The sequence below is a fragment of the Syngnathus leptorhynchus genome, chromosome 15, assembly GCF_054491065.1.
Source record: "Syngnathus leptorhynchus isolate UIUO chromosome 15, UIUO_Slep, whole genome shotgun sequence".
Taxonomy (NCBI): Eukaryota; Metazoa; Chordata; class Actinopteri; order Syngnathiformes; family Syngnathidae; genus Syngnathus; species Syngnathus leptorhynchus.
Window position 1 is genome coordinate 6,047,367 of NC_141209.1, and position 24,426 is coordinate 6,071,792.

Sequence of the window (24,426 nt, forward strand, 5' to 3'; positions counted from 1 at the left end):
TGGTGACAGCATTTCTCGTGCAACCTGCTCTGACTAGTTGTGTATTTGTGTTGCCATGGAGACGCCATGGCGGCTCAAGTTTCTCGGCTACATGATCCTGCAGAAGTGGTAGGATTAAGTGATGCCAGTTTTTAACCATCCACATGACAGTAAGTGCCCAGGATCAAGTTTAATCACAATCTCGATAGTGGTTGAATTGACCTCTCACTATTCTCATCCTTTTTATTTTGTCGTGTCTTTATCCATAGAGTATGAAAACGTAATGTGTTTTAAAAAGCAATGAGTTAAAAGTACAGAAAATTGTGTTAAAATGCAAGGAGTTGAAAAAAAAAAAAAAAAACTCAGAAGAATAAGTGATGTGTGATGCGAGGCATGCGCATTTGATTCAGAAGCCGGTCAGTGTTTGCCAGAGAGGCGATTTCTAGTGATGCATCTGGGAATCCAGTGAGGTTAGATGATTTCCTCAAGCCGCATTGTCAACACAGTTTATTTCTTTAGGAGACCAAATCTCCTAAAAAGTGCACACGAGTGCGTGTCGATATGGAATGTGCACAAGTTGAAATGCTGAAAGACAGCATTGAATCATCAAATCGTTTTACAACACCAAAAATGACTCATTGTTTCATATGACACATACCCAAAATTAACTTTAAAGGCAAAATATCACAGCAATGAGAACATTTCATTAAAAAAACTTTAATGATATTTCAAGCAATTTTGAAGTAACATTTGAGAATTTATGAAGAAGCAACTGTCATTTCTACCACAAGTATGTTCTATATTTTCTTTTTGCTACAAATTCCTTCAAAATGGCCACCTTATCCAGGTCAGAAAATATTTTCCACTGCCCATCCCATTATGTCTTCTCATCTGTGTTGCGGCTCACTGCAAAAGTAAATTGAAATGAAACAATCATGACATGCCATTTTTCTTTGTGTGCCTTGGTTCAGTTGGCAACAATAATTAATTCCAAGCCAACCACATTCTCCTCGTCATCTAATTCAGAGAATGTTAAATGTCACTCACCCACCCGGCTGTTCATCAAACCATGCTCCAGATATTGCAAAAAAAGTATTGGGCGTAGCTACAGTTAAGTGGATCATATAGTGGCTCTAGCATGGCGAACAGAGTTTGAAGACTAAATTTAAAGGTAATTACTATGACAGTGAGGAGAGAAAACTGAAATAACCCCCGAACATTTCAAATCTGTCATTATCATTGGAATTGTAATGACAAGGTTTAGGCCTCTTCAGTGAACCTTTAGGGGTAGGACACCCACAAACATGGCATTCCTGAGGCCAACCTTGCAGCATATTAATGATATATTGCACTGTGTAGATTACAAAGCTGAGGTCCCTTCTTGCGCTTTACGGTTTCACTTAACTTGAATCAAAATACCAAGCCTGGTATTGAAACGACTTGTGCCGTTGGTAGTAATATGCTGTGTCATGCCACGGTGGTGCATTTTTTATAGGGCATCCCAACATGATTTACAACCCGTAGTGGCAAGTTTCTAAAATGACTGGTGTAAATCTGCCCTTGTATGACATTCTAGTTTGGAAGGGCAGCTCTATTACATGACTTTATAATTGAAACACCAGAGTTGGATTGAAGCAGTCTATGATTCAAATCTGCCCCCCCCCCTCCTCCCCTCAATTGCCCGCAAGTGGATGACCGCTATCCAAACAATGTATAGTATTTATTGTATAAGCACATTCCTCGCAGCATGTCTTGTGAAACATTTAGACATAATTCAACACAGCAAGTCATGTGTTTGACAACTGTCTTTGTCTTTTTGCTGCATCATGCAAAAAATCATATAGCGGCAAAGCATTTTGTGTTTTTGACCGCCTTTGTGTTGTTGTTTTTTTTTTTGCAGTACAGTGGAAGCTTGAAATATGCAAGGAAAATATGCCTCTACAGTTGCAGAGATGTTTGAATTGACATCACGCAAGACCTCAGTTTATCTGGTGAGAGCATCATAATCTGCATTTTCTTTGCCATCATTGATACTTTATGAGAAAAAATTGTAAGAAAAGAACATTTGAAACAACACGTGTATTTTTCCACAATTAAAATAAGTAGGAATGGGCATTTGTGCCATTGTGGGAGTAAACACAGCCAACTTGTTTCTTAGCCAATTGACGCAACTTCTCTCATTTCTTTTAAATTCAGCACAGGAGAGGCGCCCACAGTCTTTGGCATTGCGGTCCATTCAGAGGATAAAAAAAATGTGCAAAATGCATTTATAAGCAACTGCCAGTAGAGTTCCACTTATGGATAAAGTGAAGTTGACCAGAGTGATCATCTTCCAACCATGTACGTGGACTGTTGTCATATCCTCCAATCCAAAAGGATAATTAAAAAAAAAGCAGAATCTCCCAAGCAGAACACCCAAAGAAGGTTCACAAAAGGAGCTGTCATGGAACCCCCCAATCACTGAAAACATGACTGTCTGGACAACAAATCAGACTTGGCAAGGTCTGACAACTTCTGTGTTCGGTGATGCAGAGCAGATCGTTGGGCTCGCAGACAGGAAAAAGCTGAGTACCGAAAAGATATTCTCATCATTGTATAATTTCTGAGCACGATCATGTTACACGTTAGCCACAATCACAGCGCAGATGTTGTATTTCAATGATATGTATGGGGGACGTTGTCAGACCAATGTCGCGGTTGTACATCATATTTTTAGTAGATTGAGGTTTGGAGGTGACTTCCAGTTTATGTTCATGGAACATGTTGCAACCTATATGCCTCTAAATATCATTTGGACCTTCTCAGCGGAAAACTTTGGCCACATTTATTATCTTTGAAATGATGACTATTCACATTGAATTGAACGTTGCCTTTTTTGGCTGCATATTTAATATTGACTGTTGATGTGCTTTTTAAGCAAGGCACACTAGTTCATCAATATGCCCAAGAGTGTGAATTTAATTTCCCTTGAAGGGACGATAATGATGCATTTTAGTTGCCTGTGCCATGATGGCAGTCAAATAAGGGTACATCATCGAGAGGTCCTGCACATGTACGCTTTGATAGCGGCGAACGACCACTGCGGTGAACCACAGGCTTGAAAAAAGTAGCCACAGTATTTAGAGAAAAGGAAGGAGGAAGAGAGTCCAATATTTTTAGTTCAAATTACAGTGTTGGAACAGTGCTTTGCACAGTTGACTGTCCTGGGAGGGGAATGGCATGATGGGGGAATGCTGATGCCAAGCCCCACCCACCCCTCCCCACATATTGTCCTCTCTGTGGACTTCCTGCATTCTCTGTACCCATTGGCTCTGCCCTCCCATTACCCTTGATTGCACACTCGCTGCCTCAGTCACCCCACCACATGAGGTGAAAGAGTGAACCACATGTTAGGGCTACTGAGGTTGGTAGAGGGGTCACTATGCTGGGAAGCTTCCATGGAATAGATTTTCACTTTCAGCCTGGGTTAGGAAAGAAAAATAGAGTTGAAGTGAGGAGTGCGTAAGCGGGATGTGTTTGGTGCGTTCCGGGCACGGCATGAAGAAAAACCTGCCACTGATACTTGCAGCTCGGTTTGTGACGGCGTTCCAAACGCCCACCTATAACTTTACTCGAGGTTGCTTCATTCTCTCGTGAAACGTGCCTTGCAGCACAAATATGTTGCCCTAGTAAGGAAAAGAAAATAAAAAATCCTGTGGCCGATCCAGATGAATGGGAGTGAGATTTGAACATTCTTTCAATTTATATGCCAGCTGGACTGCAGATCACATTTGCATATTTGAAAGTTGGTAAGACTGCTGCGTATTTAATGTGGTGATTACTGCACGACTATGAAAAAGAGGTTAAGTGGGGTTTGGAAAATGTGTTTGATACAAGCCACTGAACAAAACCACAGACTAGAAACTAGTAGATTACATTTATCGATTTATCTCGAAGGCTGTCAGGGATTTGGCGTTATTGGGAGCCATGATGAAATAATCGGGAGGCCCTGGAAAAGAAACTAGTGCCCGAGGAGCTGATTGGATGATACAAGAGACTGGATTGAAGAAAGAAAAGACCAAGAAGAACAATAACAAAAAAGCAATTACAAATCCAAACAAAAACACAGACAGTAGCCATCTTTTTTTTCCTATCCAAGAATCATTCAAGTCTTACAATAAAAGAGCAAAATGCACATTCTCTTCATTGCAGTAGTTATACAATTCACCCACATGTCCAAAAAAAAAAAAAAAGTTACACTCTCTTAAAATACTCACCAGAACATCTATAAGGACGGAATTTCATCCATATAAAATATAAATATAGATTATTTTGCTTTCTTTGGGGGTGTTCCCCCTTATTCATTCAGACCTGCCTCTCCTTTCCTAGAAAGGGGGGGACCTCAACATCCAGTAAAGATGAGGAGGGAAAACATCTCCAGAAATAAGCACCCTCCTCCTCAACTTCCATGAGAGGAAAAAAAAAAAAAACGGGAGGCAGGTATTCTCCAGCTTTGCTTCCAACAAGAGGGGGAACTGGATGGAGTGGGGATGGACCGCCACAGGATTGGAGGATTGCTGGTCTCGGTGTGGCCCCTCGCCAAGCCCATATGTCTTTATATAGTGTAAACACATCAGGGGACAGTCCTGGGTGTGCATCCACTCTGCTGAGCAACTCAACTTTGTGCAGCATCTTCTACTTCTCCTCACCCTCTCCTCTCGCAACGGCCATGGCTTTGCCGAACCATCTCCTCTCGCTCTTGCTGGTGCTTCTGGCGGGTTGCCTCTTCACCGAGGCGACCTACTACCGGCCCCACCGCTACTTTCCGCACTACATCCGTTTCCGTCAACCTTCCGCCCACATGTCGAACCACCTTCCGGAGGTCGTGAACCCGGCGCCCGTTCCTCGTCATCCCGGCGTGCCGAGGCATCCCATCATCCCGCACGATCTCCACCCGAGACCCGAAGACATCCAGACCTTACCGGAGACTTTCCATCCAGAGCCCGAAATCGTCCATCCCGAACCCGAAGTCGTCCATCCCGAGCCTGAGTCTCACCACCGCTCGGCTCCTGCAGCTCCTCTCGCCCTCGCCAACACGACGCGCGTCTTCTACGGCGTCATGTTCGATGCGGGCAGCACCGGCACCAGGATCCACATCTATAAATTCATCCAGAAAGATCCAGGTAATTCCCCCGGCTGTGCAACTTTGCATGTGCGCGTCAGTTTATCCAACCCCTGCCTGGCAAGTGCGCTTCTAAAAGTAGCTGAGGTTGACTTTGTAATGACTTGTGGAGCGGATGGACGTGACGTGATGCTGTTTAAATATCACCAGCTGGAAAAGTCATTCTCGTGTTTCTCGCTCTATTTCCTTTGATACTATGTATAAACCACATGTCGGTTCTCTGTTTTAATGCTGTTGCACGAATGTTAACTTCATTTTTAAATATTTATTCTTCCTCTAGTTGAGCTGCCAGTTCTGGACAATGAAATATACCATGCAGTGAAACCTGGACTTTCTGCTTATAAAGACAATCCTGAGGAGGTATGCAGTATTTTTGTTTGCAATATTGCTTTTGCACTACATAATGTCATTAGAATTTAATCATCAATTGCATAGAAAATTTGAATAGATGATGCTCAGGTTTTATTTAACATTATTGTGATTATGTGCAGTTGTGGAGAAGTACATTTACATTTTCAAAATGCACATCAAAGTAAGAAAAGGACTTGGAAGAGTTTATTATAAGACTTATTGAAATTCTAAATATTCACCCATTTTTTCGACAAATTGGCTATCTACGTGCATTATATCTAAAATATGCACTACAATAATAAACATCTTTGTATTTTGCCCTGTACCCTGTGCAGTCTATACATTAAATAAGATATTAGAAACTGCTTTAAGTAGAATGCAAAAGAAAGAAAAAACACTGCAAGATGAGACAATTGTTAAATGCATTTGATTTAAAAAAAAAAAAAAAAAAAAAAGCAAAATTATCTCCTGAAGTCAGACAAGTGTTTTAACTACTCTTGTCTTGGATCTCATTAGATTGTTTAAGTCAGGGGTGTCAAACTCTTTTTTTTTTCGCGTACCGCATTTTAGTCATAGCTTCTTTCGGAGGGCCATTATGACTGTCAAATAAATGTATGAACACCTCATATTATATACAGTAAAAGCTAAAAAAACAAACTGACAAATAATTTGTTCTCAAGTAAAAACTGGTCAACTATTTAAAAAAAATAGATATTATTAAAAGTGAAGACAATTTGCAATTCTAGTAATGACACACGAATTTGATGCACAATTTGTCTTCGCCGGCCACATAAAATGATGTGGCGGGCCGTATCTGGCCCTCGGGGCCTTGAGTTTGACACCTGTGGTTTAAGTGCATATCATTAGTGTATGCATCGCAGATCCCTTTGTTATGTTCTCTGGGTTGGGTTAACACACAAACGGTAATTACCCAAATGAGACTCGCTGCGGCATTTACCGACCCAACTTTAATATTCTGCATGTGACCTCGTTCTAATTCTGACACATGTCGCTTCTGTTACTATAATTGCCATATGCTCTTCAGGGTGGTGACACGGTGCGTCAGCTGCTGAAGATAGCCAAGAAGACGGTGCCAGAGGAGGATTGGAGGAAGACCCCGGTGGTCCTGAAAGCCACGGCGGGCCTGCGCCTTTTGCCCGAGGACAAAGCCAACGCTCTTTTGAACGAGGTGAGGCACGCTCTCCTCCCGCTGCCCTCAGACACTCTGGCACAGACACGAGCCGCTCCGCCGGGGAGCGGGATAAGAAACCACTAAGTGCTTACAAGTGTCAGTGGGAAAAAAAGAAGGAACAACTCTGCCCATTCGGCGGCTATGATGTAGCAAAAAAAAAAAAACAGCTGTTGTGGTGTTGTCATTCGAAGTATTCCATCTGCTACTGTTTCAGCTTCGCTCTCTGCTTTCACTTTTTTCAAAGCCTCCCAACTATATATAATTATAGATCAATCTTTCATCACAGGTGAAACATGTTTTTGAAGAATCTCCTTTCTACGTGCCGCACAACAGCGTCACCGTTATGAACGGAACAAACGAAGGTATGTTATTTTGATTGCATATTTTTTGCAATTCTCATTGCACATCTAAACGCGCCACTGCAGCCGTGTCGCAATCACAACTAACGCAGGCATTTGCACCCTCGTGTTGTTCCAGGAGTCTTGGCCTGGGTCACGGTGAACTTCCTTACAGGTAAGACATGGTTTGTGTTTTGCTGTGTTGGTGTTAGTGGTCACAAGGCTCACATCTGAGCTTCTAGTGTATATACTCAACCCCAGGCAGCCAAAGTCTGAGGTTGCCAGATTTCCAAACAGTGATGGACAGTCAAATATTTTTTTTTCCCCACACAGCCAATTTAATTTCCAAAACAAGAGTAATATGTAGATCATAAAATAATTTCCCCCTGGATAAGACATCATTTAGTGCATCTTTCTGGACTTAAGATTTTTCATTTTTTATTCTTCATAATTAAACAAGGCAATAAAACATTAAATTGTTATCGTGATAGAAATGGCATCTTATATTGTCTCCATTCAGTGAAATTTGTGTGTCTACTTTAGGCCACTTATATTCCAACACAAAGAGGACAGTGGGCATCCTGGACTTGGGTGGAGGCTCTACACAGATCACCTTCCTTCCAAAATCAAAGGTAAAAAAAATGATGCACTTGATTATTACAATCAAATCTATCAATTAAAAACAACACACCACTAAATGATGTGTTTCTATCCACCAGAGAACCGTTGACTTTGCTCCTAATAGTTACATCGCCAAATTCAGCTTGTTCAATAGTACATACCAGCTTTACACACACAGGTATGTGTCCAATTGTATTGTCAATTTACTAGGTTTTGAAAATAAAAGTTACAAATACAAGCTTCTCAAATCTTACCATGATTTCTTTACCTTCCAGCTACCTTGGAAATGGACTGTATGCAGCTCGGCTGGCGACTCTCGGAGCACTGGGAGCTGATGGTACTGTATCTAAAAGCCCTTATATAAAATATGGCGGAGCTTTTCATGTAACACGGGCTATGTGACCTTTTTTAATATCTTAGGTCTCGATTGGAAAGTCTTCACCAGTTCCTGCCTCCCAAAGAAGTTCAGAGAAGAAGTGACCTTTGGTGGAACCACTTACAAAGTCAGCGGAGTTCCAGATGGTAAGTCCAGTTAAATACATTTTCATATATCACATATCGAGCTCTTAAAACACATAAGTACAGTGTCCCTTGTGTGACATTTACACTTGCTGCAGTCTGTGTAAAAACACATGTTGCATCTTCTTCCTCATAGTTCAAATAAAATAAAATATAGTGAGTTACCTACACAAATAAGGCAGTCAGTCCCATGCCACAGCCGAAGAGCCAAAAGACGCTGGGCTTGTCCCAGAGAATTTGTTTTCTTTGTTGTGCGTGTGAATGTAACGAGTAGCTCAATCTGGACCGCACACAATTATGCGGTAAAAATAGACAGGTCGTCATGGCAGCACTAACTGCAGCACACGCTCACAATTGCTGGTGACTTTGGGGCTTCCCCCTCATATATAATCTGTCGGAGCCAAAAGTGAGGTTACCGTACCTCCATTGCATACCGTTGTTTACATTCTTACATTGTTTCCAGGCTACGCGGGCTACAAGCTGTGCTACTACGAGGTGATGAGGGTCATCAAGGGCATCGTGCATCAGCCATACGAGGTCAAAGGCAGCAGCGTCTTCTATGCTTTCTCCTATTACTTTGACAGAGCTGTGGAATCCGGCCTCATTGGTGAATTGGAGCTCAACAAAAAATGTCACTTTCCATTATCTGAGTTAGAATTGATTTGTTCAAAATGCACTTTTTTGCTTTACAGATGGAAGCCGAGGTGGCGCGATCGAAGTCAGGGATTTTAAGAAGCGAGCTAAAGAGGGTAAGTGGAAGAAGGTCAACATAGTAAATCATCTGATCTCGTGCACGCAAAGACGTGGCACGGCGTTCCATGTCAAAGTAAATTTATTGCTGTAAAGTCAGACTAATTACTTGCTAAAAATAAGACCGAAATGTGCTTATAGTGTAAACAATTTAAACATTCCTGCACCATGTGAAGTATGTGCAAGCAGCGCAGAGTGTCGCGGTTTCGTTTTCCCCCCTCGCGCTCGCATGGTCACTGAGTGTGGCACCTGACAGCCACACACCAACGCCGCCCACTCTCAGCCTTTCGCCGACCCCCAACTCGTACACTCGCACCCTTCTGTTTAGTGTGACACCAAACAAAATACAAAGTCATCTTTTTAATCATGTAGCGGCGGCGCCCAGTAGTCTGGCTCCTTTTACAAATAAATCTAAAAAAGTTATGAGAAATCAACAGTGTGTCCAAAGGGATCATAGAAATATTGATTTATTGTTGCTGTTTAATGAAATAAATCTTCACGTATTTGCAGTGTGCAATAAAATGGCCAAGTACCGTGCCGTCAGCCCCTTCCTATGCATGGACATGACATACATCACCTGCTTGCTCAAGGAGGGCTTTGGCTTCAAGGACAATACCGTGCTCCAGGTACGTCACGCCAACGTGGACCTCCACGTGTGAAAAAAAAATGTCAATGGTATTAACTCGATTGATTTCCGTTGCTAGCTGGCCAAGAAAGTGAACAACGTGGAGACCAGTTGGGCCCTGGGTGCCACCTTTGATTACTTCAGGAACCTCAACATCCACTAAAAGTGGTTCAAGGGTAATGCAGTCAGCACTGAGAGGGACACTTTTGTCACTGCCGGGCTTCCCTCCCTTCCGCCCACAGACACACCCACTTCCATCCTGGCCACCTTCCTCTTCGTCATCGCCCGCCAAACACTTCCAGAACTGTTGAAAATAAATCACTATATTTTTATAAGGCCATCTTTTTCTACTGTACGTTGAGCCCCCTGACTGCTGGGCTGACTTTATTTTTGTCAAGCATTTTTTGGGCTACTAATGGTGTCCCTCACCTGGCTGTCCAGTGTGTGGACCTAGTTTGTAGTCACACACCACCGTGTAATGGAAGTCACGTCTGTCTTAATGCTTTCTTTTATTGTAGGAGCTAACAATTTCACGGGAAATTCCTTTGGACAAGGTCGACGAGCAATTAACAAGCGCACAGCTTCTGTTATGCAACTTTGCACGCAACACTTTAATTGTACACATTGTAGCTATTCTTTGTGACTCAGGAGGTCAAAGTTCACACTCACAAAGTGTGTGTGGCGAGCTGTCACACGCACTAAATGAATGCTTTGACTTTAGTGTTTCCTGAACTGAATAGTCAGCATCAATTGTGGCGAAATTGCAAAGGAGCCCTAGAACAACCTCTCATGAAGTGGACTTAACAACATCATTAAGCTTAACTACTTCAAAAGTAAACACAAATTATCAAGCCGAGGATAAAATATGTGGCTTTTAAAGTTGTAGGGATGTCGCTGATTGTTTCACATCATTCATTTTTTTACCTGCTTCTTGTGAACTGTACAAATATTTAAATACCTGAAAATCTATCTAATGTATTTAACAATGTTTGTTTTGGGCTTTTACCCGACTCTCTTTCCAGTATACAAAATGTTCCATAACTACTGTTGTATATATGCCAACTACACTCACTAAGAGCCGCTTTCAATGCAAAAACAAATGCTAAACATTTTCTGCCATGCTGCAGTTGCTCTAAATGCTCATTCGCTGATTAACCTTATGCTTTTAGTATTTAAATTGTTTATTTCTTCCTCAGTGAAATGCTTGTTTTACTTAAACATCCATGTGAATATGTCTTTTCCTGTAATAAATAAAAAAAAACTTACATTGACTATAAGAAGAACTCAATTATTCAAGGGGGAGAGGTTATATTTGCATACATGTACATTTCAGATTTGATCATGTTCCATACGATGTGGTATGCTTTGGGTGATGAGCTACTCCTTTGCTTATCCTTCACTTTCTAACCATCATTCAAGTTTAATATAAGAGTGTAAGCAAAGTAGTTCTTGGCAAAGAACAGACCGTGAATTGCACATATACAGTAACCAGCAGTCAGTCAAATGATCTATTGAAGGTGTGTATATGTACAGTATGTAGGATGAGCTCCTGACAGCTCCTGCGGGGTACGTGACAGGTGATTTACACACCGCTGACAGATTTAAGGAAAAGCCAACATACAATGTGTGAGTGAGGCGTTTGGCCCACCGTGATTTGCAGCAACACCTCAGCATAGATTCTTAAAGTGCCTCAAATATTTGGAGATAAGTGGAGTGCAGGGTTGGGAAAGTTCATTTTCTACACAAAGTAGTTCAAAATTCTGTTTAAAATGAACTTGTTCAGTTCAGAATTCACCATTGAAATTTTATGAACATACTTGTAGTTCCAAAAATGAAAAGTTCATAGTTCTTCTCCCAATTAAAAAAGAAAAACGTTTCTGCAAGCTGTTACAATGGCACAATGGCGGTGTACCTAATGGAGTGTCCGAGTGACGTCACAGATCAAACAGCCAATCAGAAAGTGGGGGTGAGGGCGGGTTACAATGGCACAATGGTGGTGTACCTAATGGAGTGTCCGAGTGACGTCACAGATCAAACAGCCAATCAGAAAGTGGGGGTGAGGGCGGGTGTGGCACTTTTCACTTTCACTTAAACTTTTTCCCTAATGAAGTGATTAGGTACACCTGTGTCAGTATGACGTCACAGCTCAACCAGCCAATCAGAAAGTGGGGGGTTGTTTGGGTGTGGCACTTTTCACTTTCATTTAAATTTTGACCATGATTTTTCCCTAATGAAGTGGCCTGTTATTAGGAACACTTGAAAATGGCGGTGTACCTAATGGAGTGTCCAAGTGACGTCACAGACCAATCAGCCAATCAGAAAGTGGGGGGTTGTTTGGGTGTGGCACTTTTCACTTTCATTTAAATTTTGACCATGATTTTTCCCTAATGAAGTGGCCTGTTATTAGGGACACCTGAAAATGGCGGTGTACCTAATGGCGTGTCCGAGTGACGTCACAGATCAATCAGCCAATCAGAAAGTGGGGGTGAGGGGGGGGTGTGGCACTTTTCATGATTTTTCCCTAATGAAGTGTCCTAATAACAGGCCACTTCATTAGGGAAAAATCATGGTCAAAGCTTAAATGAAAGTGAAAAATGCCACACCCAAACAACCCCCCACTTTCTGATTGGCTGATTGGTCTGTGACGTCACTCGGACACTCTATTAGGTACACCGCCATTTTCAGCTGTTCCTAATAACAGGCCACTTCATTAGGGAAAAATCATGGTCAAAATTTAAATGAAAGTGAAAAGTGCCACACCCAAACAACCCCCCACTTTCTGATTGGCTGGTTGAGCTGTGACGTCATACTGACACAGGTGTACCTAATCACTTCATTAGGGAAAAAGTTTAAGTGAAAGTGAAAAGTGCCACACCCGCCCTCACCCCCACTTTCTGATTGGCTGTTTGATCTGTGACGTCACTCGGACACTCTATTAGGTACACCGCCATTTTCAGCTGTTCCTAATAACAGGCCACTTCATTAGGGAAAAATCATGGTCAAAATTTAAATGAAAGTGAAAAGTGCCACACCCAAACAACCCCCCACTTTCTGATTGGCTGGTTGAGCTGTGACGTCATACTGACACAGGTGTACCCAATCACTTCATTAGGGAAAAAGTTTAAGTGAAAGTGAAAAGTGCCACACCCGCCCTCACCCCCACTTTCTGATTGGCTGTTTGATCTGTGACGTCACTCGGACACACCATTAGGTACACCGCCATTTTCAGGTGTTCCTAATCACAGGCCACTTCATTAGGGAAAAAATTATGAAAAGTGCCACGCCCGCCCTCACCCCCACTTTCTGATTGGCTGTTTGATCTGTGACGTCACTCAGACACTCCATTAGGTACACCGCCATTTTCAGGTGTATAGCTTTTTTAATATAAAAATACCATTTATAGTAAGGCCTTTTGTAATAAAAAAAAGAAAAAAAACAAGACCATGGTAGTGATGATTTGTATGTAAAATGTATGTATGTAAGCAATCCTATAATAAATGTTGATCTTATCAATTGGAGTAAAAGCACTGAGATAATTCACTGCTCCACAAGAAGGAATTTCAAGGTCTTTATGATTGAAGACCCTGTTTTTAGACACATGATTAAAAATACAAAACAAAGAAGAAGAAGAAAAATAAATCTTTATTAAACTTAGTAGTTTTTACACACTCACAAATGGAAATAAATTGCAAAATTGAATGCAAAGATGGAACAGATCCTTTGACGGCTGATGGGCTCACTTGCTTGCAAACGCCATGATCTGCTCCTGCACAAGCAAAACAGGAAACATATCTTCACAATGGAATAAAGGTCACATTTTCTGTCACAGTGAGTGTGAAATAATTATGAATATAATCATCATTTACAACCCGCACTTAATATTTACTAAAGTCGACTTTGGGAGACTATTGGCTTGGAAAAACAACAACAGAAATAACAATTTGAACTCGGGAAGAGGGCAAATACTTTTTCAGGGCTTTGTAAGTCTGCATCCTCCTTACAATTTATAGTGTTGGTCTGAATCACTTAGTAGCGAATAAAGCCGTTTCACATGAGTGGTCGGTAATAAAAAGGGTGCGAAAACACAAGCCACCACCGCTGTCCAATGCCCTAGTGCCAGCGTTGAACCCCACCCACACACTTTTGGTAACACTAAATTTGGGGCTAAACATAGTAGTACATTCAGAGCCCTGGAAATTACAGGCGCTGCCAAAGTGAAGCTCCGTGTAATCGCAAAATAGCGAAGAGGCGGAGCTTAGCCTGGATAGGTTGACGATTGGTACAGTTGAGATGAGCTTACCTTTAGTGTCGGGAGCATGTTGGTGGCCTGCAGGCCGAAGGTCCGGAGGAGAACCACGGGAGCCGTATCGGTGGAATAGAGGCGCTTCATGAGGTCGATGGCGGCCATCATGGGCAGGTTGTGCCGCTGGCGCTCGCTTTCATATTCTAACAGGTGCTGCATTGCTCCTGCACAACAAAAAAACACTGTAGGTTAAAATCTGACAACGTGGCATTGCGTCAAAAATATCATTTGAACTTGAGAGGGGGGAAAAAAACACAATATCCCCAGAAAAGCAATGAGCATGGAATTGTTGGCAAACTAAATGGAGAGGGAAAAAAAAAAATCAAACATGATGCTTTTTATAATCCAACAGCAGGCACGTGAGATGGGCCGTTGGAAAATAGTTTAGGGGAAACCACCGAGCTTTGGTTGCAGTGCTCATGTCTGTTTGGAGCTCTGACTGACCCAGGTCCTTCCCGTTAAAGGCGGCCTGGCTCAGTAGCTGTGTGAGGCAAGCCACATCCCCGAAGCCCAGGTTGGCTCCCTGACCGGCCAGAGGATGGACACGATGGGCTGCGTCCCTGGAAAGACAAACATATGCTTGTCTCTATAAATTCACCACACGCATGCATAGGCCTATTTTATCTTCTTCCAAATCCAACACAATCTGCCAAAACCCTACTTCAGATTCTGAAACAATTTTCCTCGATTAAATAAATTGAAATAAACTGTGAAGTGTTCCACCAAACGATGAAGAACGTTGTCAGGTGATTGATCTTCCAATAATCAGCTTGTCACTGACGACACGCCGCGGTTCTCACAGAGATTCCGGCTCAAACCACAGTGGTCCGGAACTTGGCATATTCTCACTTGCCACGTAATTGCTTGGGTTTTCGCCCATTCCGAAATGATGCATGTTTAATTGAAGACTCTACATTGTCCATAGTGTCTATGCGCCCTGTGATTGACTGGCTACACGTCAAGGGTGGACCCTGTGGCGCACCCAAAGTCAGCTGGCATAGACTCCAGCTCACGCATGACCCTGAACACAATAAGCAGGAGATTGTCACGCAACTGTAGAAAAAAAAAAATGTACTTGGAGAAAAAAAATCCATGGGAAAGTTAATAAAGTGGTACCTTGACTTGTAGTAGCTCAACTTAAGAGTCTTTGGAGTCACTGTCAATTTAAAGGCGCAAATCACACAAATACTAGAGTGTATTTGTGAGATTTAAATGATCCCCAACTTTGATTTTCAGGACCTCTCTTACCCAATGAGCGCAACTCTGTGCCTAATGTACTCAGATGCGTGGCCCATGCCGAGAGGGAACATGACGCGGGATTTGGGGCCGATGCTCGCCACACTCGGGGGCAGCTGGCGAGGCGAACCCGCAGAAGGCATGATGGCGGCGAGGGCGCTTCGGAAGAGAGACCCGGCCGTCCCGACCAACTCCGACTGGTTTTCGTTACTCCACTGCGCACGAAAAAAGAAGAACGTATGAGAGAGAAAACAGACGATATCGTTTACAGTGGACAACAAAATTAGCTGACATTGGAGCAAAGCTGAACTCCAGGCAAGGGCCGTTATTTGCCCTCCCTAACTAAAGGGTTTGGAGAGTAGGGCTAATTAAAAGAAGATGCCGGCCAGGCAATACAGTTGAATTAGCTCCGTTTGAAAAACATTCCATGCAGTAATGGTCGACACTGGGAGACCGCAAGTTTAATTACCAAACCAGAACTGAAACCAAACATGACTCAACCGTAGTGACCCCATCCTTCAGCAGGCAGTAAAAATAGCTGCTTGGGAAAAAGGAGTTCCTCTAAACACAAGAAAGGGATAGGTATGTCATTTGTCCAAAGCGCTATTGCTATTGTTTCACATCTGGTCAAAAAAAGTGTTTACGACTCACAAAAAAAAAGATTACGTGAGGTGGAGACACAAACTACACAAACAGGCCGCGACAATGACTTGAGGGACACGCCAACATTTTAATTGGCACTCACAAAGGCAGAGTTGATTGCGTCAGCAAAGCACTCGTCATCCAGCAACAGGAGTTCTTCGGCTAGGTGATGACTGGTTGACCACACGAGAGAGCTCGCTGTGTCCGAGAGCTGGAGCATAAAGAGGATGCAGCGACAGATGTTGATCAAACAACATATGTCCATTTAAAAAAAAAACAACAACATGAATTTCTAATCTGAATTTATTACCGGTAACATTGCAATGGGTCCTGTTGGGAGGAACCTCTGCCACGCGACATTGTTCTCTGTGGGCTGTAACAGATGAAATAATATATTAACTGTGTGTAACAGCAAGTAGGAAGCATAACATCAAAGTAGGTTTGGAGAAAGGAAGCGGCTCATTTTCTACCTCTGATAGATGCAGCACAGCAACCACAGCTGATTGGTCGTAATTCCACTTGACTGTGGGGATGCCTAATTCCCGCCTCACCATAGAGTTGGGTCCATCTGCTCCAATCTGACAACACAAATGGGAAACAAAAAAACAAAAAAAGATAATAACACTGCAAAATTAGGAATTTGAATAAAGAATTAAACTTACAAGCAACTTGGTTTTGAGCGTTTCCCCGCTGGCCAACGTGACCTGCACCCACGGGATGGAGCGAACCGTCTGTTGCGGCGTCGGCCATGTGTACTTGATCACTTTGGACCTGTACTTGACTTGCACGTTATCTGACAAACAAGCAGGGAGCAAAACAAGTAACAAAAAAAAAAAAAAGTCATTTTATAGTGTAAACAAAGCATTCCTACAAGTTTTATGTTACGCTTTCCACTATTTGTCACCCCGAGCGCACGCAAACACGCAGGAACTAGTTGTAAAACACCGTGGCCTTCTCCCTGGCACAAGAAGATCTTAATGGCCTCGGTCTGCCACACGCCATGGACTAATCGTGTTTATCTACAAGCTAACCACGCCACGCTTTGCACATGCTGTCGGTCGGCTCTTTGGATATTGCATCCAACCTCCTCCTGCACTTCCTAAAATACCGGCAGCTGGTCCTCCAGAACATGAAAGAGGCCCGAGCCCTGCTTGCTCATGCCGACTTGGAGCGAGAGCCATCCGCAGATTGGCTGCTGGTTACCGAACAGGGATGTTAAATATGGGGTTTTGGTGATTGGAGAGGGAGATTTCATTGGAAACAGCTGGCAGGCAGCAGACTTTTCATGTACTACATCTTTGAGTCCTATGAGAGGAAGACAAACGGCAAGCACATGAGGCCCCAAAAAAACGTGCGGGAACCACACGCCCCTTGTTTGGCCGAAAAAGCATTTATAAATATGCCACTGAAACTGCCAAGTACCATTGCAGGCAGGGCTGCTTTTTATTTGCAACGTTTTGGTTGAATGTCAACAGCAATCGAGCGCTGAAGGCAGTCAGCGCTTTAGAGCCTAGGGTGGTGGCGGCAAGGCACATGGGAGCTTTAAATAGGTCACTGGACCACGTCACGTGTCCTCACAGGTCCCGGCCAGCCTCGCCAGTTCTTAAAATGTGAAGTTTTGATTGAACTTGACGGAAAATCATAAACGGCTCATGGCGGGAATATAACTAAAAACATCAGAGGTTGGAAATACTAATGTGGTGGTGGTGTGGCCGCCGTGCGACTGACTGACTGACTGACTGACTTGAGCGATGCTCTGCTCACCAGACAGACTGTCCAGCTGTTTGGTGAGTGCAGCCACGACCACGTCGTTCTCCACGATGTAGGCCATCACCTCCTCCAGATTATCCTTATCGAATGTGATCAGGGCATCGGAGCAGGCATCCCAAACCTAAATGAGAGAGTCGTTACGCCTGCGGTCTCGCCTCAAGTTAATCCTCCCCGTCTCTAAATATAACCAAAGATGATCGCGTCAAAGTTGCTGTCGAAGATAGGTCCGGTCTGCTAAATAGATTAGGACATCAGCACAGCATTCATCTAGAACAGTGGTTTGCTAACTTTTTATACAAAGTACCGCACCCTTAAAAATTGGACCGACCCAGGAAGTTGGGTCAATTTGAGCCAACTTTGGGCAAAAAAAAACAAACTCAACCCACATGAACTCATCGTTCATTTGCCTTTATGTTAGTATAAACCTAACCAATCAAATCAAAACATTCATGTAAAATAAATGTGATATTTTTTTATTATAACACAGATAAACATTTGTAAACAGTATGGACCCCGTCGATCATATTGTTTAACTAATTCCGAATTTGAATGCGCCGCCGTTTGAGTTAAACATGAGGGGGGGGGGGGGTGAAAGTGTTTGCTTCGTCCTCTTCTGGGTTGTAAATATGCTGAGGTAAGCCATCATTCAGCCGTAAGACGCTACTGCTGCTACGACTCTTTCTTTCCAGCTTACCATAAAGTAAGGGGATATACCCTTTAAAAAAAACCACTAATGGCGTTTTGGGTTTGCAACTTGTGATAAGTGGTTAGGAGAGAAGAAAAAAAAAAAAACAAGACCAGCCTAAAGATTTTTGGGGTTTGTTTAACACAGGGTGACGCGATGCAGCTTCTGCTTTCCTTGCAACATTTAAGCACTTGCTTGTGACCTTAAGGGAAAATGAGCTTGCTCTGAATTTAAACTCTTAGGCGGGGAGACTTTAAGCATGGTGCAAATGTTATTTAGACACGTAGCGCATATTTTCCCTTCTACGGCTAGGATGGGAATGACTATGATCCAGAAGGCAAAACAAACAAAAAAAGTAGGAGAATAAAGGTATATTGGGTGAGGTACGCTGCCATAATCACTCTAAATGGCACGCCATGATGACATCTTAGCCCTGGAGTGAAACACTGCGGTCGAGGCTTTGGTACACAGCGACCACATCTTACAAGCCGGGCCGAGCCTTGCATCCAATGCCATGAAGCGGCAAACAGCCTTTCATCTTGCTGCACTTGTTCACATGAATCTTCATAATTAGAAGACACGGACAGGGGGAGTGAGTAGCAATTTGCAAATGCCAAAAAGACTTCATCCTCATCAAACATACGGTTTTAAGAAGAAAAAGAAAGTAGGTCATCCAACGTTCATTTGTGTCGCAGGAAGGTATGCTCTTTTTTTTTTATAGGGCTCCTAATAAAGGCAGACGTTGCATAACGGAATGAAGAAATTACATGTCAGCTGAACCTGGCATTTAATGTAAATGACTCCATACCATGTGCATAATTATACACACCGCAAATGAGTTTTTTGTTCATTTCGCTGTAAGACGGAGTACAAGCGGAATGTCAAAGAAGTTGCTCTCCGCAAATTGTATAGTATTATGATTATTGGATGACAGAAATACATGGAGAATATCAGTGTGCAGTACCTTTCATGTTAAAAACAGCAGGACTCAGTTAAATGATGGAGAAAAAAAAAAAAAAAAACTGGCACCGTTGCAAGATAAAATATGAAAAAATGAATAAGCATCAGAGATACATTTATTGATAACAAGCAACTACTGTAAATCAAAGAATGATAATCATACCTGCATCTTTTTATAAGGCTTGCACCTCAATTTTGTGATATGCTCCCATGCACCAATGCCTGCAGAAAACAAGATATTAGACAACAATGGTGGGACCTCTAACGTCATACAATTCAACAATATGCCTCTAATGTTAACGATGCGTTTTATTATTAGGATATTTCATTTTAGAACATCAGCTTCCATGCATTGGATTAATTATGCAATCCAGAACTTTTTTTTATTTTTATTTACTTCCTTAATTACTTAAAAACTGCTCCAGCTTAATAGATCTGTTGCAGGAATGGCAAAATAAGGATATATGGTTTAATTGTACTTTCTGCCATCTGGTGGAGGAACATTTAATTGTTCTGCATATCACTATATGTTGCTGGCATAAATAGGTGAACAAAGCCGGTACACCAACATTTCACGGCACAGGGGTTGAAATGATGTCAAAAAAGGGTGATGTAGTCTACTGCACCAGTGAGGAGTGTAGCAGAGCCTGGACTGATGGAGCTGACTCTGGTACTGTAGTTGTCAGGAACCGTCTCCATTACTTTCTTGTTGCCTGCTTCAAGGAGAAGGATCTTCTTCTCTGACAAGTTGGGATCCATGCCTGCCAGGAGAACATTACGTATGACAGTGGCTGCTGATTTGTTTTCTCGTTTATTTAATCATACACAATCTTTTGGATGTTGACAGATGGATGTGGTCACTCACCGAGGGAACATGCCATTGCAGATCCAACCATCCCTCCCCCGGATATAATAACATCATAAACCTCACCGTTGCCACGATCGTCGCCATGCTGTGCACACACTAATGCTCGATGGATACTTTTTATAACAGAAAAGCGTTTTTCTGTCAGGAAACTCCGCCCGAACTCGTTTAGGGCTATGCTAGCCCTTGTAAGGTTTAGCATTATTCGGTATTTAAACGAAACAAGTCTTGCATTAAACAGGAATGTACATTTCCTTGGCCAAGCCTAACCGCTGAAATATGCAATGCAAGTTAGGGTTTCTCCTTGAGCGCGTCCTAAAAAGAGCAGTCGAGTCACCTCAACACTACAGCCATGTTTTGTTGACAGCACGGGGAAATCACTTCCGGCTTCCTGGCCAATCAGGGCAGACCTCTGTCGCGAGTTGCGCTTCCGCTATTGACCACACCAAACGCTCCATAGAAACCGAAGCTTGCCCAATAGTGGTGCAGCCGCTTGTCTTTTTTTTTATTTTTATTTTTGATTAACTTTATCTTCTTTGCAAAAAAAGTCCAAATGCAGAACAGTATACTTTATCGCCGAAGATTTCTGAACAGGGATGACGCCTTGACGCAGGAAAACTCCACGCACAGTTTGCCTTTTAACAGGTTAGGAGCTGTTTACGCTGTTAAATATGACAACGATGGCTTGCACACCGAAACTGAAACTAACAATAAATATGATTCACTTTTCTCACTTCTCTATAGTTCACTCTTTATCCACATTACGCACTCAGTTGAGTGGATTGTTTGGTTGCCATGGTAACACGTAATACTGGTCCTGTGGGCCATCTTATTTGATTTAGTGGCCATTTCAGAAAGGGAACGGGCTTCATCAAAACTTTTTTTTCCCTTTTTTTACATAAAACTTCAAACAGAAAATATGGAGAAAAAGAAAAGATATAGATGGATAACTGATAACCTGTTTCTGAACATTTCAGATGACATCTTGACCAGCAAATATGTCAGAACCAGAGATGAAGCTTACAGATGGTTCGGAATCAGAAGAAATCCTCCATCAGAGGCTGCGGTCCCTGAGCGAGACAATCCAACGACAGCTGCAGGAGACCGAGAGGAGGCACAGAGAGCAATTAGAGAGCAGGATTCATCACAACACTCTCCTCTCAGCAGAACTGTCTCCAAGGACTAAGTAAGTCTCCTCAGTCTGCTTATTTTTACTTGAACTGAAAGAGATGTGATTTTTTTTTAAAGATTCATTCCCGACGGAGGACATCTGCTCGTTGGTTTGACAGTAATCTATCAAACTATTTTAGGCTGTTGGGGTTGTCTGCTCCAGTTTTGGAATCTTCATCTGAGCGCAAGAAACACTCCACTCGGCCTCCCAACCAGACACAGCGATGTGAACGAGAACCTTCATGCAAAACAACACATCAGAAGAAAGAGGAGGAGGCCGAAGCTGAGTGCAAGAAAAAGTTCACTGCACTTCCTGTCCCCATTCAAGTCAGACTTCCTCTCTATCAGGAGATGATGGAACGGCGGGACAAGGAAAGAAAGCAAGGGTTAGAGCAAAGAAAAACCTTCCTGCTTTCGGTTCAGAAACCTTTCAGCTTCCAGGAGAGAGAAAAGAAGAAACAGGAGAAGCAGGTTGAGCTCCAAGCAAAAAAGACGACCGTACAGAATGTTCAACAGTCGTGTCCCAAACAAGTTAAAGCTCCAGCAGGTGTGAGGGCTCTCTTTCTACATAAATGCATGATGAAGTCTCGGAAAATATTTTGTAAAATTGACATCCTCCTTCATATTTTTGGACTAAACTGTATGACCACTCCCACAATAAAATTAAATAATTACAAGAGCTGTATTAAAAATAATGTGCCATCTTCTCCATTTCCTCTGCAATGTTTGTGCAGAGCGGAAAAGCCACATCAGCACCGCACAACAGGAAAATCCAGAAAAGCCCAAATTTCGCATTTCCGAGTCCACCAGAATGGAAAAGTTGGGATTCCTGTACGAGAAGCCGAGCTTTCAGCCCAAGATCAACCAGCAGGTGCCCGATTTCAACCGGCTGCACAAAGCTCTGCGGGCAGAAGGTCTGAGAGCAACACTAAGTAAAGATCTAACCAAGTGTCAACCCTTCTACCTGAGAACATCCGCTCTTCCTGCCAGGCAAAGTAGGATGAGTCCTGAAATCTCACAGGTAAACATTGTATTATATTGTAGAATGAAAATATATACATACCCTTAGTGTCTCCCTTTTTTTTTTGGTGCTGGAGTTAAAATAGAACAAGCTAATGTTACATGAGCCTGGTTTCTCATGGCAAGATATTTCTAAACCTCCCAACCATGATGTATGTACCGTAACCTCTAAAGCTAACCTCGAAATATGTTGTTGCAAAGCCATGTTGCATGTCATCTTTGTGGGAAGGGTGGTTTTCTCCAGTCATTCCTGTACCCTATGCACATATTATGTAAAAAAAAAAAAAAAAAAATGCACCCGTTCTTACATAATATTTCAGCTTTCCTCCTTTTCTATTCTTGAGTCTGTTTTCTTGAGGATTCAGGAACATTGCACTTTAATAATAGGTTTGGTAAAATTTTGAGTAATAAAGTCACCATTAATAATTTGAATGTGCTTTGGCTGTAAAACTGTGCTGATAATTGGTTTATTATTATTTATTTTTTTTACAGATACCAAGTCAAAATAATATGAGGCGAAGTAAATCATGTGGTGCCCTAAGGTCACTGTCTGCAGACACACTTCCAACTTACATCACAGATGCTACCAGGAAACGCTGCATGGCCATCAGGTAAGGTCATGAACTGGATCTTGTTAGGCTTGTGATTGAATATGTGAACAAGCAACTCAAAGAAATCTAGTCTAAGTCTTTTTTTATATCATTTATGAATTCATTTCTCAACTCAAATGGAAGTGAATCCCACAATTGATTTGAAAGCTTCATAAATGATGTACCTCACCTAATTTCTATTCACAGGAAATCCATGGAGATGAGGGATGGGAAGAATCAGGAAAGTGCAGACTGGGCGAGGAAATACCAGAGCAAGTCAGAGGCCTTGAGGAAGACTGTTTCCCTCCACGCCAAGTTGATGGACCCTCACAAAAGCTTGAAAGAAGTCTACGACGAAAGATTGCAACACCATCGGTGAGTGCTGAGCAAGCAAGGCCGTCATTCTTAAGTTTGTAGCCATTTTTGTAAACAAAGATGACCGACACAGGGAGACGGATCGACAAAGGACAAGAGATTACATGCGAGATCTACACGACATGAACGCTCGCGTTCGAGAGCGCCCCCTTTTATTTGAACAGGTGAAACAGGTGAGGGACGCGTTCGTTCGACCGCATCATCCTACTTGCATATACCGCCATGATGTCATCTTCGTTTTATCAGAGATACGCCAAAGCTCAAGCGGAACAAGTTTACAAGAACGAGTTGAAGAAAGCTGGCGTGCAAGAGCGTTTTGTTGAAGAAAAGGGAGGCGCGGTCACCGCGTCGTCCATCTCATCACCAGCTGAGGATGACACATGTCCCAATGTCCACAAGACTGACCAGAACTGCAGCAACGCAGAGTGAGAATTTTTAGAAATTGTTCATGCGATCCCACAATGTCCAGTATTATGAATAGCATGTTCTCTGGACAACCGAGGACTTCGTGTGGTCATTTTCTGGGCCTGCCCGGAACACAAAAAATATAGTAGCCAAGTAAAAAAATGAAATATAATTACAATATAGACATTTTCTAAGCCAGCATGTCTGATTTAGGGAGGAAAATGTAGACGACGGTGAAGAAAATTGAAGACGTGGAGGCGAACAGCGTTGGAGTCCAAAGGGGATTGTCATGATAAGACGGTACAATGTTTTTGTGGCCTCTTGGCTAGAACACAACACTGTATTCAAATATGACTCATGTCTACTCAACCACACCAACAATGGATCCGCCAACATGTGCAAGTACGAATTAAGAAATCTCAAAACATCTGAACTAAAAAAAAAATTCCAGTGAGAAAACATGCAGCAATAGTACAAATAACCTTAAATGAGCCATAAAATCTTTTAAATAGATTTACGTGATAATAAATATTTTTTTTGTGGACACTTGGTTATCAAAATAAATATTTTCAAAACCAAATATAAACATTTGTTTAGCCACTCTTTTATCCAAAATGTTCTGGATATACAAACATGTTGTGAGTAGTACAACTTAGTAGAAAGTATCAAAGAGTTTTGCTTTAATGCACGCAAGAGCCTTTTCTCCCATCGCTCGGTTAAAATTGCGAGTCACTGTAGCCGCTTTGCCACCTAAATAAATCCTCATGTAGTCACGCTGACCAGCTTGGTGGTTTTTGCTGGGAGCCCACAGACCCACATCAATTACTCTACTCATGTACACTGGCCTCCTTTGGAAGGCTTTGCTTATA

At 42.4% G+C, this 24,426-nt stretch overlaps 3 protein-coding genes across 3 annotated transcripts; 2 read left to right on the forward strand and 1 right to left on the reverse strand.

Annotated features, from left to right (window-relative positions):
• Positions 1 to 4,440: 4,440 nt before the first annotated feature.
• On the forward strand, positions 4,441 to 10,728 carry entpd5a (ectonucleoside triphosphate diphosphohydrolase 5a). Its single transcript, XM_085931859.1, has 13 exons — positions 4,441 to 5,141; positions 5,421 to 5,500; positions 6,537 to 6,680; positions 6,970 to 7,045; positions 7,161 to 7,196; positions 7,565 to 7,653; positions 7,741 to 7,820; positions 7,918 to 7,979; positions 8,063 to 8,164; positions 8,625 to 8,768; positions 8,854 to 8,910; positions 9,422 to 9,537; positions 9,616 to 10,728. The coding sequence occupies exons 1-13, from the start codon at positions 4,568 to 4,570 to the stop codon at positions 9,697 to 9,699; spliced, it is 1,644 nt and encodes a 547-aa protein (XP_085787985.1). The 5' UTR covers positions 4,441 to 4,567; the 3' UTR covers positions 9,700 to 10,728.
• A 2,432-nt stretch (positions 10,729 to 13,160) lies between these two features.
• On the reverse strand, positions 13,161 to 20,406 carry coq6 (coenzyme Q6 monooxygenase). The gene is made up of 12 exons (XM_085932339.1): positions 19,998 to 20,406; positions 19,759 to 19,893; positions 19,296 to 19,354; positions 17,482 to 17,608; positions 16,380 to 16,510; positions 16,188 to 16,295; positions 16,028 to 16,090; positions 15,821 to 15,928; positions 15,088 to 15,290; positions 14,284 to 14,399; positions 13,837 to 14,003; positions 13,161 to 13,302 (listed from the first exon to the last, which is right to left on the reverse strand). Exons 1-12 carry the CDS (start codon positions 20,197 to 20,199, stop codon positions 13,273 to 13,275), a joined length of 1,449 nt encoding a protein of 482 aa, XP_085788465.1. The 5' UTR covers positions 20,200 to 20,406; the 3' UTR covers positions 13,161 to 13,272.
• On the forward strand, positions 19,932 to 23,918 carry fam161b (FAM161 centrosomal protein B). Its single transcript, XM_085932337.1, has 9 exons — positions 19,932 to 20,642; positions 20,975 to 21,183; positions 21,308 to 21,714; positions 21,902 to 22,188; positions 22,680 to 22,798; positions 22,985 to 23,152; positions 23,226 to 23,325; positions 23,399 to 23,577; positions 23,771 to 23,918. The coding sequence occupies exons 2-9, from the start codon at positions 20,996 to 20,998 to the stop codon at positions 23,802 to 23,804; spliced, it is 1,482 nt and encodes a 493-aa protein (XP_085788463.1). The 5' UTR covers positions 19,932 to 20,642; positions 20,975 to 20,995; the 3' UTR covers positions 23,805 to 23,918.
• Positions 23,919 to 24,426: the final 508 nt, after the last annotated feature.

Coding starts and splice junctions, on each gene's coding strand:
- entpd5a (XM_085931859.1), top strand. CDS start 4,568: ATGTCTTTATATAGTGTAAACACATCAGGGGACAGTCCTGGGTGTGCA. Junction 6,681..6,969: donor CCAACGCTCTTTTGAACGAG/GTGAGGCACGCT, acceptor CTTTCATCACAG/GTGAAACATGTTTTTGAAGA. Junction 7,821..7,917: donor TACCAGCTTTACACACACAG/GTATGTGTCCAA, acceptor TTTACCTTCCAG/CTACCTTGGAAATGGACTGT.
- coq6 (XM_085932339.1), bottom strand. CDS start 20,199: ATGCTAAACCTTACAAGGGCTAGCATAGCCCTAAACGAGTTCGGGCGG. Junction 17,609..19,295: donor AGCCTTATAAAAAGATGCAG/GTATGATTATCA, acceptor TCTCTCATTTAG/GTTTGGGATGCCTGCTCCGA. Junction 16,296..16,379: donor CGCTCAAAACCAAGTTGCTT/GTAAGTTTAATT, acceptor TTGTGTTGTCAG/ATTGGAGCAGATGGACCCAA.
- fam161b (XM_085932337.1), top strand. CDS start 20,996: ATGTCAGAACCAGAGATGAAGCTTACAGATGGTTCGGAATCAGAAGAA. Junction 21,715..21,901: donor ACAAGTTAAAGCTCCAGCAG/GTGTGAGGGCTC, acceptor ATGTTTGTGCAG/AGCGGAAAAGCCACATCAGC. Junction 22,799..22,984: donor AAACGCTGCATGGCCATCAG/GTAAGGTCATGA, acceptor TTCTATTCACAG/GAAATCCATGGAGATGAGGG.